General features: G+C 35.4%; 1 protein-coding gene across 11 annotated transcripts in view; it reads right to left on the bottom strand.

Annotated features, from left to right (window-relative positions):
- Positions 1-277: 277 nt before the first annotated feature.
- HIPK3 (homeodomain interacting protein kinase 3) overlaps positions 278-18056 on the bottom strand; it is an 88543-nt gene continuing 70764 nt past the window's right edge. For 7 of the 11 annotated variants that reach the window (XM_055549282.1, XM_055549276.1, XM_055549281.1 and 4 more), the window contains 14 exons: positions 17820-17939; positions 17122-17208; positions 16454-16638; positions 15542-15701; positions 15020-15143; positions 8972-9093; positions 8607-8734; positions 8354-8515; positions 8133-8195; positions 7528-7827; positions 6908-7048; positions 4975-5210; positions 4563-4690; positions 278-4204 (listed from right to left, as the gene is read on the bottom strand). In XM_055549282.1, coding sequence (XP_055405257.1) covers positions 3728-4204; positions 4563-4690; positions 4975-5210; positions 6908-7048; positions 7528-7827; positions 8133-8195; positions 8354-8515; positions 8607-8734; positions 8972-9093; positions 15020-15143; positions 15542-15701; positions 16454-16638; positions 17122-17208; positions 17820-17939 — 2433 coding nt within the window. In that variant the 3' untranslated portion in view covers positions 278-3727. The remainder of the gene's footprint in view (positions 4205-4562; positions 4691-4974; positions 5211-6907; positions 7049-7527; positions 7828-8132; positions 8196-8353; positions 8516-8606; positions 8735-8971; positions 9094-15019; positions 15144-15541; positions 15702-16453; positions 16639-17121; positions 17209-17819; positions 17940-18056) is intronic. The other 4 variants (XM_055549278.1, XM_055549284.1, XM_055549285.1 and 1 more) reach the window with 4 other exon arrangements.

The raw sequence follows: 18056 nt of genomic DNA, 5'->3' as shown, positions 1-18056 counted from the left end.
ACTGCCGGACAGCAGTTGGTAGTTTGGTTACAGTTAGGGGTTAGGCAGCCTGTTCACATCTCAGATTCACCACTCATTAGCACTTGGGCTTTGGGCAACTTACCTAGATATTTGAGAGCCTATTTGTTCATTAACATAATAAAGATAATTGTATATCTGTCTTATAGGTGGTCTTGAAAATTAAATGAGACATGTAAGTTGGGTAACTCAAACTTCCTAACCTCTTCCTTCCCTACTCTGGAAGTAGTACTGGGGTGGAAAAAAAGTCAACAAGCTGTTTGCTGCAATATATATATTTTAATTCAAAGTGAATCGACAGTAATACACCATAAATTCTTATTTTGACACTCACCAAAATAGTCACCTGGAAAACCCGCTTTTTGTGACAAAGTACAGAAGGCTTGGTCACATTTAAATCACTGAGAACTAGAGAGAAATACTATCGCAAACCGTAATAGACATTACATCCATAAAAATTTTCCCAGTCCTTATTGTAATATTGCACAGTGCAACTGCTACATGGCAAACTAGTGTAGCATAGAAGTAAAAGCAAAAACAAACAAACCAAAGAAAGCCACAAGTCTAAAATTGTTAAACAGTTAATAGCTCAAACTTAGTAATCAAACCTGTATCATTGGGTTCTTTAAAACAAATCTTCCTACACCTTGCAGTGTATGATTTAACTTTTACTTAACACAAACCAACTTTAGAAAAGTAGTAGAAATTTCTTAAATGAAAAAGTTTTGCTACTACAGTAACATACTCAAACACCCTGAAAGAAAAAGAAACAAAATACCAGGATATTTGATTAAAAAACAATTTGTAAATTAAAATAGTATGCAAATATGCAACTTGGAATTCATGCAGTGTTTTATTTAAGAAAGCATTAACACAAAAGAAAACTGGTAAAAAAAGGTTTTAAAGAGGGTATAAATCCAGATTCTTTTGTCAATATGCTAAATTTAGACTTTAGCAGGATCTTGGAATTTTTTTTTTTTCCTTTTTAAAAAGCCCATGATTAGAATCAGCTAAGAGCAGTGTACTTAACTCGGGTACGCCTTTATCAAAAAGGACTGTTATATTATGAAAACACTGAAGTTTATCATTTACTGTCAATTTAACAAGACATCACAGTCTTGGAACTGAAATACAGAAAATATGACATTTCAGGGTAGTAAACATGGCCCTGAAGAAAAAGAAAACTGTGCCAGTTTTGTACCTGGTACAAACATCAATCTTTTGCCCTTGGTGTTTCTTAAACATGAGCTTCCAGCACTGATTCTTCTCCAACAAGCGAGCAGATACCAGTAAACTGCTGGACCGGATAAATAAAATTAGAAGGCTGTGGAGGGCAGCAAGTTTACTTAAATAGTGACTCCATAAATTTGCCATCTGTAAATAATCTTTTAAATTAATCTTAGGCTATTCCTTTTTATGTGTAATATATATATATATATTTCTATTTATATAAAATGCATAGAATTGATTACTAAAAACACTGAAACTTGTGGGGAAAATTAAGTCCTTCATTTTCAGTGTGACTAAAAATGTACTGCTGGTTTTTATTTTATGATCTAATACTGTAATTTTTAAAATTAATATCAGGCACATTTATTTCATCGATGATTATTAAATAAAACACTGCTTGTATTAATGGAGTAAAGAAAAGTTTATCCATTATTAGCTTATTGTCAACGCTGTACTAGATCTGTACTAGTGGTATGCAGTTCATTTATCAAAGAAATGCTGTAAATCCAAAACATTTGCAGAGTTTTACACTCAAATGCTTTGTACTGTTTCTTCCAGTAAATGGTATAAGATTATATTCCAGATTTTTAAGGAAAAAAAGTTAAGTCAAGCCTGCAAGATACAGCTCTCTCAAGTGTCTACAATGCCAGTATGAAAATAAAAAATTAAGTTACATTGATACATCCAAGTTTTTTTATATGCAGTGATGAGCACAAACATTAATAGAGATAAAATACTGATGCAAATAACACACCCCAAAATAACATACGCAATTATTTTCCATCATTTACAATACAGTAGTTACAATGACACTCCAAACAGAAAAGCAAAGTAAAAAATCAAAACCCCAACTTCTATTTCATGTAATTAGACTTATACAGAAATTAGAAGGCTAAATAACAACTAGTTAATCACCTAATTTCACAGCTATCTGAAGTGGCAATCGTTATATAGCAGCTTATCTATGATACATTCAAGATAAATGATACAATTTATTACTTGCCCATAAGCTAAAACACAGCCTGTTTAATACCTTCCTTTAAATTCCACCTCTACACTACAATATACTTGAGGTCTATGCAAAAAGTAGCTACCTTTTATATAGGAAATGGATGATTAAGTCTTTGGTGCTGTAAAAGCAACTTCATTTAAACATAACCACCACCACCACCAAAAAAAAGTACAGAATAAAGAGGGAAAAACCCAAGACATACTTCCTAGGAAAAAAAAGCATGTAATTTCTGTCCCTGACGGAATGTATTAAATAAGCAAACACCACCAACAAGCAAAACAAGTACTACAATGTAAAAATACTAAAAAAAAAAAAAAAAACCCTCTCACATGCATAAATGAAAAATTGCACACAAAGAACTCACATCTTTTCAAGCTTCAATAGTAAATATTCTGCTACTATTTATTAAATACTGCATGGTTTGCCCAAGCTAGGATGAAACCACATCATGAATCAATGAGCATTTTGCATTTTCTTTCATTATCTACTCAGTCATGCCTACTGCATCTCTAAACATTTTATTAAATCCAATTATACAGCAAACACTCCCAAAATAAACTTAGATTGTATTGCAGTTTCACTTAACAGTATATAAAATGCTGTGTTGTGACAGATATCAACTATTCATTAGATACTGAATCAATTTTTCTTAAGCACTACTACCTGCTTGCTTTTCTTGAAGCTAGATCATTCTGAAAAAGTCAGACAGCAGAATTCAGCTATCGCAAACATGCTGCCCTCTTAGTAAGGAAAAATAGCTACAACCTGAAATCATACCACACAAAACCAAAAATGAACATTACTCTATCAAAGGAAACTAAAGAGTAAGTCTGAATTTTAAGTGCTGCAGTCCTCAACATTTATATATAGTAATAACATTAACAACCTCAAATATTTAAGGCACTATGTGTGGGAACGGTTTACAATGCAGCTGAGATTATTAGAACAACATTTAAGAGCAAAGTCTAGGCAACATTTTGCCCATGCAAAGACACATGCAAATGTAAAGAACAATAGCTCAATTTCTTAGGTAAGTGACCCAACATTTATACACTAAGACACAGATAATACAATTCACTTGTATGCTGTAATTCTGACATATGTGCATCTGTTGCTCTAAGTCTGTACACAGAATGGCTTCCCAAATATGGACGTGTCTTGCACTAGTTAGAAGGCAATTTTATAAAAAATAGCGGGAGCAAAAACTGGACTTCTGCTCCCATAAGTCACCTGTCTAGAGTTACAACATAAGAAGATAACATGACCAAAGACAAGTTATACCAAATGTGCAAAACACATTAAAAGTGAGTTTCTTTTTTAAAGCTCAAAGTTGTTTAAATTGCACCCAAGTCTACATGATTCAAAAATAATTTTCTTGTGCCATGGCTAATATTTATTAAATACCATGTTTTATTTTTAATCAAATGTTTATATCATTGAGCTTCCTCAATATACTCTTGTGAGTTTTCACATATATGGATACTGGCTGAGTTTGGTTGGACTCAATGGAAATCCAGTATATGCAGGTGATGCTGCAATGTAAGAATGTGGTGGGAAGATTGGTTTGTACTGAGTCTGATGAATGGTTGGGGATGGTAACAGACGGGGGTTTATGCCCACTGGGACTTGGTGAACTATGCCACTGGGATGGGAGATATTGTAAGTCGGATGCTGTAACATAGGTCTTGAGGTACATGGAGAGGCTAAGAGGTGGGCCACTGGTGCAGCACTACTGAGGGGAGCTGATGATGGGTATGGAAGTAGAGTAGGCTGTCCTCCGAGGTGCGCACTTGCAGCCAGATGGGCGTGTACAGCTGTGTGATTAGGACTTCCATGAGAAAGAGTGAAAGGATTACTGGTAACGCTAGTAGGGATATAAGCTTGCTGCCTTCTATGTCCGAAGTTTCCATTCCACTCCTGATGCCCAGACCCAAAGTGCTGAACCTATTCAAAAACAAAACAAAAGACTAATTACATATTTTACAAGTCACAAAGAAGAAAAAAAGGGAAATTAAAAGATACTGTGACTAAAAACCCATAGGGGATCTCTCAGATCTTAGCTTACATTAAGGATAGAGAAGAATTCTCTCAGGTTCTCTTAAGAATCAAATCTTTCTAAAAAATTCAAGTTCCATGGATAATCTGATAATTATCCTATTATTAAGCCAATTACTTTTCAGTCACTTGGAATAATGAAAATGGAAGTGTTTAATTAAGATTTTATATAGTTTGAGAATCTTTTTCTCCCAATTAAAAAACTGCTGATTTTGAATCCCAAAGACTCATAAATTCACAAACATACCTGACTAAAATTCAAATGCTGCTGCTGGAATGCTGATGTCAATTTTTGCTGACGATTACCAACTGTGGAAGGCTGGTTTAATCTTCCAGGGGCAGATCGTCCTTTTATTAATGGCTGGCATATAGAATCTGGCAACAACAAAATATTAGAGAGTAGGTACTTTTTCCTTCTCATATAAAAATTATGAAAGCTCTTTAGATATTTTACACAACAGTGATTTGAGAGCCTTAAAATTAAATAAAAAGTAAAGATCTCCTAGTTTCCAAGCACTGGATAATATTAGAAAGTATTTCTTTGGTACAATAGATTTGCCAGGGACAAGTCAGAAATTCCGAGATGACTTTTGGTTCTGATGTTCCCAAATTAAGACCTTTTAAGGGACCATCAGGGAAATAGAGGGGACTCAGTTTACCTGTGTTTGCCATATGCTCATCGGCATTTAATCCATTTTCCAGTCCCATTGGTGGCACCACAACAGTACAAACAGCTGGTTTGGTTTCTGTGTCAGTAGAAGTTACCAATTCTGCATTTTGATGAGTGTCCTCCACAAAACTGCTCTCTGCAAATGGACTGTCATGTCCTGAGGAGTCTGATGTTGGAGAGCCATCCACAGTATCACAACCACTTTCTTGTTCTTCATCTGACATACTAAAAGAAAATATTTGTATCAACAATGTTTTTCGATCTTAAATCTAAAGTTAAATACTTTCCAAACTCCACCAAATTGATAAGATCTTATTAAATTATTTCATACCTAATTATAACTTTTTCCTTACCCCAAACACATTCTTCATAGATTCCCTAGACTCCCACATTAATCCTCTATTGGGACTGCTAATGCTAATTCTCTCTGTTTAGGAACACCTTCTTGGCATTTAATTTTCCTTCCTGTCTCTTTTCACTTGATCCTCAGTAGCAGTTCATAAAATCCTATATTATAAATTACAGAAGATTTCATCAAGATACTACAAAAGAAGTACTGTTCTGGACAACTGAAATGAAATGTACAAAAATATATAAGCAGGCAACTTGGATATTTGAGATCAAATTCTAATAAATTAGAATTATTAATAATATTGTAATATTAGAGCAATCACTAATAATTTAGTGATAATTTGGGTCTTTTTAACTAACCAGTTATTCAAAAGGCCTTCCTACCTCTCTGAAAGTCTAACCACCCAGAGCCCAAATTTCTCTTCTTGTTCTGATCCTTGGGCCCTGGCCCCCCTCTCACCTTGGGATTTTTGTTGCATTTATTCTGTTTTAACCACTCATTTCATACTTAAAATTTGAAGCATATCTTTGTATATGTATATTTTACTTAAATATATTTTTATATCTTATATATGTGTGTGTGATGCGCGCACACACACACACACACACACATCTCATGGGGCTTCCCAGGTGGCTCAGTGGTAAAGAATCAGCCTGCCAAAGCAGGAGATGCGGGTTCAATCCCTGGGTCAGGAATATACCCTGGAGAAGAAAATAGAAACCCACTCCAGTATTCTTGCCTAGGAAACGCTATGGACAAAGAAGCCTGACGGGCTATATATATAGTCCATGGGGGTCACAAAAAGAGTTGGACAGGACTTAGCAACGAAACAACAACAAATGCATAGTATCAACTTGCAAATCACGTTATAAACAACTTTAAGAAGATGTGTTAATACTATATTTTCCACAGAGATTTGGCTGTAAGTATTAAAAACTATATTTCCTAAGGAAAAAAAAGAGTAAAATTATGACTGAAAAATTTTTCCACTATAAAAAGAATGTCAGCGGAAATCAAACATATTTCACTGACATTTTTACAGCTCATCTCTTAATGAGATAGTACATCATGCAGGTTAGCAGTCATTCACTACTTCAGTGGCAATGCATATCCCTGGCCGAAAGGAAATACAGATAAAACCAGGCAAATCAATCACTGAGAGAGAAAAAAAATCACAGCAAATACTCTGACAGTGGGTCATTACTTTATAATGTAAAACATTCCTTTTTGTATTGTTAACGTATATGTTCTTATTCTAAATTTAAGTTACAATGGTAGTCTGTAAAGCTAGAGCTGAGAATGTGACTTTTTTACCTTTTCAAAAACAAATGATTTTTTAAAAACCATTTATTAGAACCTCAATTTTTCATTTATATCTGTTCTGTAATAATAACGAAAATTCCTACTTAAAACCTGAGTTTATAAAAAGGTGATCTAGTTCAAAACTTATGAACAAGAGAGAGCCACTGTGGTAAACTGGCAGGTACTTACTAATTTAAACAATGAAAGATAACATAGGCTTTTCAGTAGACTTAATGTTTATAACACACTACTGTTAAAATTCCTTTACCTGTTCGGTCTCTTGCAAGGGGATGGGCTGGACTGCCCCGAGGAGCTGGTGCTCAGAGTACTATCTGGACTACTTAATGAACACATCCGATCTATGTTCAAAGTGCTCTGGCAAGCTTCACAGTCCAGATTACCTTTACATCTAGTGAAGAGGGGAGGAGAAAACAGGTCAAAAATGAGAACCTACTACCCAGATATGAAAGTTAAGAAAGACCTACATGGATAAAAACCTAAAGCTCATAAATACAGGAAAAATGCTATAGTAATCATGCTAAATGGGCTTCCCTGGTAGTTCAGTTGGCAAAGAATCCACCTGCAATGCAGGAGACCCCAGTTCGACTCCTGGGTCGGGAAGATCCCCTGGAGAAGGGATAGGCTACCCTCTCCAGTATTCTGGCCTGGAGAATTCCATGGACTGTATAGTCCATGGGGTCACAAAGAGTCGGACATCACTAAGTGACTTTCGCTTTCAATCATACTAAATACTACTCGGGAAGTTTACTCCGAAGGACATGAACAGGCAATAATAAATCACAAAGTTTTTTTCCACCACAGCAGAGGATACCATCATCGTTATTTAAGAATGTCGCAAAAATGCAGGAATCTGCTTTCAGCACTTACTCTCGGAGGGAATGTCTCTGCGAGGACGTCTCTTCCTCATCGGTGTCACTGCTGATGGTGATTACGCTCACTGCAGGACTTGGGGAGTCAGCAATGATGATGGTTTGCCGCTGTTTATCTGAAACTGATGAATCAGAGTCTTGCCTGATAGACGTGTCACAACAATTTCTTGCCTCTCCTTCTGAGTTACGATTGTCCTGTGTTTCTATACAACTTACTTCCTGGACATCTTTCCCAGTTACTGTCTTTGGGCAGATAAATGCTGATTGTGGGATATTGGTATTCTGCAATGAATTACTCCTGCAATCAAAGGAATAATGTGTCATTTCTATAATCAAAATATATACATGACATTTTTCTAAGATACCATGTTATAAGTAACAATACGAACCTTCACTTGTTCAAGATTATGTATATGACACACTAACACACAGATCATGAGTTTGTGATATATAAACTCTCTAGAAACGAGTGTAGACTGCATTTACTTATATTCTAATGGTCTTTTTTTTGGGGGGGGGGGGCAAATGTGATATCTGAGTGTCTAGAATTGTCTAACATTATAGGTAGATAATAAATCAAAAGGGCAATAAAGACAATCTTACCAACTGAAAGCATTTATTTCCTCTCTTCCTGGCTCCCATTCCATTAGTTTTACCAAAATACCTCTGAGAAATTGAGAAGGGAGCTTGGCTTAGTATTTGTAGCAAATCTATCAAAGAGGTCATTTTGAATACAACAGGGTGACCCTTTGGTGTGCATGCAAAATTTATTTTAATGATTCATTTTCAAAATGCAGAGGAAAAGTTAAAATATCAATACCAACCTGTTCTGGCACAGTTTATTTTTCTTGGTAGTGGCTGGCTGAGGCCAAACAACATGTGCAATGCCCACACTAATTGGCTGAGGGGCCGATAAAGTGATCTGATTAGTTAGAAGAGGTTGTGGCATCACTGAGCTGTAATGATTGCTGTGTGAAATCATTTTCCTATGGAGAAAATTTAGAAAAATTGAATCCCTACGTTACCATATGTATTTTGCAAATGACTTACAAAGAAGGATGGCTGTTTTTAACTTACCCCCAGTCTCCGAGCCTTTGTGAACCAGCCACACCCTCAGAAGCTAATGCAGTAGTAGCAGGAGCCAGGGGTGTTACCTGTTGCCAGGCAGGTATCAACATCTGCTGTGTCCTACCAGACCATGTCTGCTGCAGCAAAAACAACAAAAGCAAAAGAAAAACCAGTATGTTACAAGTAACTCAAAGTAACAATCACCTAATAATTACAAAAGTTAAATTCAATAATCTATAAGGACAGAATTCCTGTCTAGGTCATTTTCATTATTTCCAATAGCACAAGCCTATGTATTACCAATGGATTAAGGCCTCTACTTGAGTATGAGAAGGACAGCACATAAGCAAAAATAATGAATTATTATCACCAACCTGAGAAAGAACTCCTGGTCGGATCTGTAGTGGCTGCACGGCTGGGGCCTGAGTTACAAGGGGAACTGTATTATCTACCCTTATTGAATAACTAGTGGGTTTACCATGTGTCGCAGGAATACCTATGAAATAGAAAAGAATAGTTATCAAATAAAAGAAAAACTTCTCTCTGAGTTAACTGACAAAACTCTTATAAATTTATGAATTGCTAAAATTCTTCTTAGGATTATAAAAAAAACCCTGCATAATACTCTATCTACCTTGTGGTACCTCATTCCAAAAATCGTTATAAAGCTACTCTTTCTATTTTACAATACATAAAGTTGAATCATTTATTGTGTTTTAAATTTCTCATTCCTTTTAAAGTTTGCTATTATACTCTATTTTCCTTTTTTAAAAGTTCTGCCACTGATAAGACACAAAAAGATGAACCTGACTCAAAATCCTTATCCTCTAGCAGGTAAATGTTCATCTTTTTGTACAAACTTCAGGCTGTGCTTGGTATTCTCTTCTTTAAAACTGTAATAGTAAGATCCTTACACCTGAGTCACCAAAGGGGGACTGTATCACAGCTTCAATGGCCATGACAGTTTACAGGAGTCAATAAAACTCAGGATGGCACACTCATTTCCGTCTCCTAAGGAAAAGCAAAAAGTAAACTTTTCTGCCTAATATGATGATGCAACTGAGCTTTGATCATTGTGATTTAATTAACTATTATTTCTAGTGGAGAGCTATTGGAACTCCAGGAGAAACACATTCCATTTTGCTTACCCCCTAGGAAAATTAGAGGCAGGGTTACTACCCAGGCTAATACTGTTAATGTTAGTATGTCTGTCATACATTGCAAGAGCACCTTACAAACATTAAGACCCACAGTACTAAACTTTAAAAGCGTAAAGAGGTGTTACTCAACTAAGAACTTTAACTGACAAGATAGTAGGGATATCTCCTAAGATGAGAAAGCTCAGTTACTAAAATAAATTCACTATTTCATAATTCCGGTCTATTGTAGCATTTACTTTCAATATGGTCTGGCAGATTATTTAAAGATAATTAGTTTTTGGATAAAAGTCATCTTGGGTGATCAGCCATTTAAAAAAAAAATTGTTTTCTTTTCCTATTGAAAAATAACCTTACATTATTTATTGCATGAATACACAGTAGCTGATAGAAGGAAGTTAATTTTATTCTGTTTATTTTCTTCAGAGCCTTTTATCCTACTGCTAAGGGTGCTCTACCCTCTGAGCTCCACCTAAAGAGCTAAATGTGAATTAAGTTTCAGAAAGATCTATGAGTTATTTTTTAAAACTGACCTTCTTACCCTTTCCAAAAAGCATGTCTGGAACAGCAAATTCTCCAAGAAATGGAATCTAAGTACACCCAGGCTGTGTAGATATATTGCAGCAATAGAGAATCTCATCAGAGAAAAAAGCAGAATTCACTTTGATATGGATGAAATCACAGAGCAAATTCTTAAATCCCATCCCCCCAAAATCAGGTTGCTCTTAAATTCTCCTCATAATCAAAGCCTTAAGATGAGAAGAATTCTCCTACCAAGATTCTCCTATCAAGAGGTCGAATCTGTTTTAAAAATCATTCAAAAGTAGGTTAAAATTCCAATTTTCTGTATGGTTATAAGCTAAAACTTTAATGACTAGATTTGCTTGGTATCTGGAAAGCATGACACAAAGAGCTCAAAGCCTATTCTAGTACAACAGAGGAGAATTTTGCTGGAATGTATTTGACTCTGAAATTGCAGTTTCATCCAAAAGGGATGAATTAACTAGCTTTTCAGATCATGAAGTAATGTGAAATGCTTGTTCACTATATACAACCTATACTCAGATATGTTAAGTAAAAGCTTGTCTAAGTCTTCTGTACATAAAAACAGCACAGTATTAGGGACGTGGTACCTATTTAGCTACACCTACATATTATGTCTATAGTCTCTAAAATACATGAAACACATGCTTACACAACATAGCTCCAAAGTAAAAAATATAAAGTGAAGTACAACAAACATAAATTGTATTTTAAAATACAAACTATAATGGTACCATAACTGCTACTCAATAATCATTTTAAAATGTTTCATCGAAATGTTGTTGTCATTCAGTCATAAAGTCACATCCAACTCTTTGTGACCCCATGGGCTGCAGCACACCAGGCTTCCCTGTCCTTCACTATCTCCCATAGTTTGCTCAAACTCCGTCCACTGTGTTGGTGACGCCATCCAACTATCTCATTCACTGTCATCCCCTTCTCCTCCTGCCTTCAATCTTGCCCAGCATCGAGAATCTTTTCCAGCTCTTCACATCAGGTGGCCAAAGAATTGGTGCTTCAGCTTCAGCATCAGTCCTTCCGATGAATATTCAGGGTTGATTTCCTTTAGGATTGGCTGGTTTTATCTCCTTACTGTCCAAGGGACTTCTCAAGAGTCTTCCCCAGCACCACAATGCAAAAGCATCAATCAGTTCTTCGACATTCAGCTTTCTTTATGGTCCAATTCTCCCATCTGTTCATGACTACTGTAAAAACCACAGCTTTGACTGTATGGACCTTTGTTGACAAAGCGATGTCTCTGCTTTTTAATACACTGTCCAGGTTTGTCACAGTTTTCCTTCCAAGGAGCGAGTGTCTTTTAATTTCACGGCTGCAGTCCCCATCCACAGTGATTCCGGAGCCCAAGAAAATAAAATCTGTCACTGTTTCCCCGTTTTCCCCATCTACTTACCATGATGTGATGGGACCAGATACTATGATCTTAATTTTTTAAACACTGTGTTTTAAGTTAGCTTTTTACTCTCCTTTTCAGCCTCATCAAGAAACTCTTTAGCTCCTCTTCCCTTTCTGCCAATAGCATGGTATCATCTGCATATCTGAGGTTGTCAATATTTCTCTTGGTAATCTTGATTCCAGCTTTTGATTCACCCAGCCTGGCATTTTGCATGATGTACTCCGTAAAGAAGTTAAATAAGCTACAGCCTTTCCCAATTTTGAACCAGTCTGTTGTTCCATGTCCTATTCTAACTGTTGCTTCTTGACCTGCATACAAGTTTCTCAGGAGACAGGTAAAGTGGTCTGGTATTCCCATCTCTTTAAGAATTTTCCATAGTCTGTTGTGATCCACACAAAGGCTTCCAGGTAGTCAATGAAGCACGCAGATAGATGTTTTTCTGGAATTCCCTTGCTTTCTCTATGATCCAAACGATATTGGCAATTTGATCTTTGGTTCCTCTCCCTTTTTAAAATCCAGCTTATCCACCTGGAAGTTCTTCGTTCACATACTGCTGAGGCCTAGCTTGAAGGATTTTGAGCATTACCTCGCTAGCATGTGAAATGAGCACAAAGAAATAGAGGAAAACAATAGAATGGGAAAGACCAGAGATCTCTTCAAGAAAACTGGAGATATCAAGGGAACATTTCATGCAGAGATGGGCACAATAAAGGACAGAAATAGCAAGGACCTAACAGAAGCTGAAGATATTAAGAAGAGATGGCAAGAATACACAGAACTATACAAAAAAGGCCTTAATGACCATGATAATCACAGTGGTGTGGTCACTCACCTAAAGCCAGACATCTTGGTAGTGTGAAGTCAAGTGGACCTTGGGAAGCATTAATATGAACAAAGCTAGCAGAGGTGATGGAATTCCAGCTGAACTATCTAAAATCCTAAAAGATGATGTTGTTAAAGTGCTGCACTCAATACATAAGAAAATTTGGAAAACTCAACAGTGGCCACAGGACTGGAAAAGGTCAGTTTTCATTCCAATCCCAAAGGAAGGCAATGCCAAAGAATGCTCAAACTACTGTACAACTACACTCATATCTTCAAAATAGATTGGCACATTATGAGATAAAGGGGTAGGAAGACCAACACTGGGATTTTCTACAGAGATGCCAAAATGGATTAGAGGGAAAACTCCTTTCTAAGCAGCCACTATACTAAGATAAGAAATAATGAGACAACATATTATAAAGCTTGCCTGTTACGCTGCTGCAACCGCAACTGTTAGTTCAGTAAGTGAACAAGTATTTCGCTTTGTCTTATTATGAATTCCAAAACTATTGTTCTTGACATCTGATGAGTTAACAAGTCTGAGAATATCTCCTTTTCCTTCTGTTATCCTTGTTATGAACCAATCACAGCTGTTAACGTTATTATGGCTTGCAGGATCTTAATTTACCCACCAAAGATCAAACTAGGGCCCACAAGAAGTGAAAGCCCAGAATTCTAACCATGGACCCCCAGGGAATTTTTTGCTACTCCAAATTTGGATGAAATACACCACACTGTAGGTAGAAGGCAATCCCCAAATTAATTCTGGTACATGCAAGAAAGAGATAGAACCTAACAATCTATTTTTTGTTGTTTAGTCACTAAGTCCTATCTGACTATAGCCCATCAGGCTCCTCTGCCCACGGATTTCTCAGGCAAGAATACTATGGTGATCTGCCATTTCCTCCTCCAAGGCATCTTCCCAATCTAGGGATCAAACCCATGTCTCCTGCACTGCCGGTGGATCCTTTACCACTGAGTCACCAAGGAGGCAACAATCTATTAGTACAGATTAAACACATCTATATGAAAATGTATCTGTCACGATACCACTTAAGTAGTAACTGATTAAATAAAAAAAAAAAAGCAGCAGTTTTGTGTGCTCAAGTATTTAGAAGTAAAACATCTATGACTTACTATTAACAGTGTGTGTATGTGTAATAGAGAGAATAAATGTAACATGTTAATACTTGTTGAATCTAGAGTAGAAGGTATTATTATTATTTGAATTTCTCTATATGTTCAAAATTTTTATAATAACAGTTGAAGAAAAACAAAGAAATACAACAGCATCTTTAAGAGTGCTGACAATATGCTATAGGTATTTTTTATTATCGGATAAGCCATGGGTCACTGTCACAGATAACAAACCAAAGCCACCCTGGTAGAATCAAAGCGGCTGAAGAGCTGCCAGGTTTTCACACCTCTCATTACTAGTTAAGCAAGTCAACAAACATATTCTTGGTGCTTTTTAGATACTGTGCAGGAGATTAAAATAAAAACTTCAAAAAGTTGCTCATATCCTTAAATCAAATAAATATTTAAAATATCACCTTCAGAATCCAGAAATATTAGAGCTGGAAATGATCAAGAGAGTAGCCATTCCATCCGTTTTCTTTGACTAAGGTTGAAGCAAGATAACAAACTTGTCTGGGATGGCAGAGCAAATAGAGGAAACAAGAACTAGGTCCCAGGCATCCTGACTGAGCACCAAGAGCTCTCACTTATTATTAACAGCATTACAACACTTCAAACAGTCCTTTCAGGCCCATTTGAAATCAATCCCTTGATTTTAAGATTTAGACATTACAGCCTAGCAGGAACAAGATGCTAGTAAAGGATGTAGGAAAGAGGACTTTATTCTAGTTATTCCAGTCAAAAAGTTCACTGCTATCATTCTCTTACCACAAAGTAGTTCCTCAGTGTGAGAATTTATGCCTCTTCAAAGGTATTCTGTCATTATCTCATTTGAGGATTTGATATTTTTAACTAAATAAGGGCAATTTGATAAAAATAAATATTTAAAAAACAAAAGACTAAGCTATGGGTAAAGAACAAGACTACAATATTTTAGGAAAGAAATCCTTTGACCAAAACAAAGATCTGAGCTTTCGGTCACGGTCATGTCTAGAGATGACATGCAGATATTAAGTATTAAACCTGAATATCTGGAGCAGTTTTACCCAGCATAGGACAATCCACAGCTTTCCCAGTTCATTAATTCCTACTAAAGTATTTTATCATGCTAGACTCTACAGGAAATACAGCTGTCATATGACCCATTTTGTTAATGATGACTACAATGGAACTCCAGTCAATTAATGAGTATCAGTGGTTTAAAGGCTACTGACCAGCTTAAATTAAATGCAAATATAGCATTAAATGTAACAAAACCCATGCAGTGTATCTAATGAATAGATGCCTAAACTTATTTTAAAATAATGCATGCCAAAACTCAAAGTGTAATTTAAATAAAAGAATACCTTGAATAGCTGGGGGACAGATAATCAGTGTCTGCTGAAAAGCATCACCACAACCAAAATGAGCGGTTCCGGCCTGCAGAGGAATCCCGTGGTGCACAACTGAATGGGCAGATGTGGTTAATGCCTAGAACAATTGATGGACATGGCATTCATTATACAGAGTACGCTAATAATTGTGTACATGCTTTATAAGTAGAAGTCAAATGCATTTTAAAAAACCATAATTCTATGATAAAGATGGACCCAGAAATTGATCTTACTGAAGTCTACTTTTTGTAGACTTGAGATATAGAAGAGCCATTAGATTGTATTGAAAGAATAAAAGGTGAAAGAAAAAAATAAATTTGAGTAGATATGTTCCAACTGTTACCCTGAAATATTAGAGATTTAATAGAACAGCCATAGTAAGACCTCATCAGCACTGGAAGTGCTGATATGGAAACTTATGTATATTTCAAAAGCAAAATGATTAATTGTTAAAGAAAAGAGAAGCAAAAATGACCAAATACTGTAAGATCTTACCTGACTTCTTAATGTGCCAATTTTAGTAAAATTTGCTGCCAGATTAGTAGTACTGCTTGGAGCAACTGGTCTTAAAAGTGAAGTTTTACTGTGATTATTTGCATCACATGAATTTGGATGGGACTTACAAATATCCATAATATGAAAACAGGACTTTACACTGCAAAAGAAAAAGTGAACAGTAATGGGGTCATATTATTTTTTAAATGTTTAGAATAGTTTAAGATTAAAAATTATTTTTAAAAGAAAAAAAAAAGTCTATGGCTTGCACTTAATCTGCCGATTTCCAATACTATACCTACCAGGAAATCCTATAAGATGGAAGTCTGAAGCAAGAAGGCATATGCTTCTATCTGAAACATTTTCTTGAGACAGTAAAGCAACAGTGAGCACGTTTTGGTGAGCACACTATAATTTGTGACCCCCATTTCAATTTGGGCATATATTCTTCTCCACCAACCCATTAAAAAACCTCCTTCCACAAAGAAGAGAGGAAACGGGGGCGGGGGAATGGAGGAGAAAAGCAAATGGTGTGAAGGGAAACTGAAAAAAGGAGTTTTTCAATTTGGAGTTTGCAGGACTCAAAATTGAAGGAGGAAAAACTTAACACTTTCTTTAATTATAAATATGTCCAGTCATTAAGGTAAGAATATTATGTAAAAGTGATATCACGCAGTCATTTTCAGTATGCTATTTTGGAAAAAGAACACTGGACTGTGATTTAGATTTGCATTCTAGTTCTACTCTGCAATTTACTGTCTCTGTGAACTTGCTCAAGTTAGCTTAACCTCTTTTGACTCAGTTTACTTATATTTAATGAAGAAACTGAATCATTTTTCTAACAAACCGGTTTACTATAGACAGCATTATCATTTCTTCAGAATCATTTTAAAAGATTTTAAAGTAACATACTGGTTGCTATGAGGGAAATCAAGAAGATGCTTCATATTAACAAAAGCATGGTTCAAAGTCTCAGCTGGAGTAATTCTTAAATCTGCATCAATCAGCAACATTTTTTTCAACAGACCAACAAACTCTCTTCTATCAGCTTTCTCAGCCAAAAGATCACTTCCTTCCAAATCCATCACTGTGTTCACCTGCAATATCAACATTTCAAGACATCAAATAAAAATAAGCCATACACCATAGTGTATGTTAAAGTCTAACAATTCAAAAAAACCCTCAAACAGGAAAGAACAAAGAACTACAATTATTTTCAAATAAGAAAGAACACATCTCAAAAATATTTTGAGGTATCAAAAAGCATTCAAAACAGTGGGGAAAAACTGCTTTAACTAAACAAACATTGAATTCTAGAGAGATGTAAGTAGAAGAAATACATTTGCTAGAGTTTTCCTTTTTAAAGAAAATACTGAAGAACAGGATAATACAAATCAAATATTTGATAAAGATGAATGAAATTTAGTTTCTGAAACCTTAGAATCAATTTCATTTGAAGAGCTTAAAAACAGCAAGCACTCTGTCATGTAGAAAATGATTAACGTGTTTTGGCATTCTTGGCATTCAAGTTCACCAATTTATATGCATGAAACATTGACAAATATGTCTGTGGTACTCACATGCACTATATCATCCAGGCTGTTGAATATGTACTTTCTGGCTTCTTTAGACTTCATTCCTGTCTCTGCCTCATGTTCTTCCAGTGTCTTATTGAATATATCAGAGAAGGAAAACATCTTATCACTACCACCTGTAAATTCTTTATTTCTTCAATTCTGGCACATTTAGTCTAATATACTGAAGATTCTAAGGCAAGTAGTAGTTTCAAAAGAATAACTATCAAAATATAATTTTTAAAAGTATACAGAAAATGAGACATTCAGGTTCAGGTCAAAAATATATAGATAAAATCACACATATAGATAAATTCCCTAACAAAATTACTAAAGTTAATCATTAAGGATTTACTGATCCTGGGAATAAATTACATACTTGGGTTACACCATAAGTGGTTAAGTTCAACCCTGTCCCATAAAGCTTGATAAATGTACAGCTGGGTAGGGAAGAACTCAAAATGATACACATAAAATTTTTTAAACTATTTAAAACACATTACTAATTGTATTGCCAGGTTAGAGAATGAGCTAAAGCTATTCAGAAAAGACTCACCTTATTAAAAGTGGGATTGGGGGATGGTAAAAAAGAAAACTCAAAAGAAACAAATATAATAAAGTAAAAATAGGCACAGAGAGTATTATCCATGAACATAAGGCATCTTAGAAAACTGTTTTTCTAAATATTTTTTTCAGTGAGTTACCTTTAATCTCCAACCAGAATGGGAGAGATCTGTTTCTCTGCAAAAAAATCTTGTGGATTTTGTACCCACATTTAACAACTGTTCTCCTGGTAAACCTTGAGTCTGAGAAATGTATCGAATCTGAAAGATAATTTACAAAAGAGAAAAATTATTCTTTTATTGCATTAAGACATTAATTGCATAGCTATATCAGACACTAAGCTAGATGTTAGGTCAAGAATTAAATGATGTAGTGTG

The sequence above is a fragment of the Bubalus kerabau genome, chromosome 15 (genome assembly GCF_029407905.1).
Source record: "Bubalus kerabau isolate K-KA32 ecotype Philippines breed swamp buffalo chromosome 15, PCC_UOA_SB_1v2, whole genome shotgun sequence".
Taxonomy (NCBI): Eukaryota; Metazoa; Chordata; class Mammalia; order Artiodactyla; family Bovidae; genus Bubalus; species Bubalus kerabau.
This window is presented reverse-complemented; position numbering and strand designations above follow the sequence as displayed.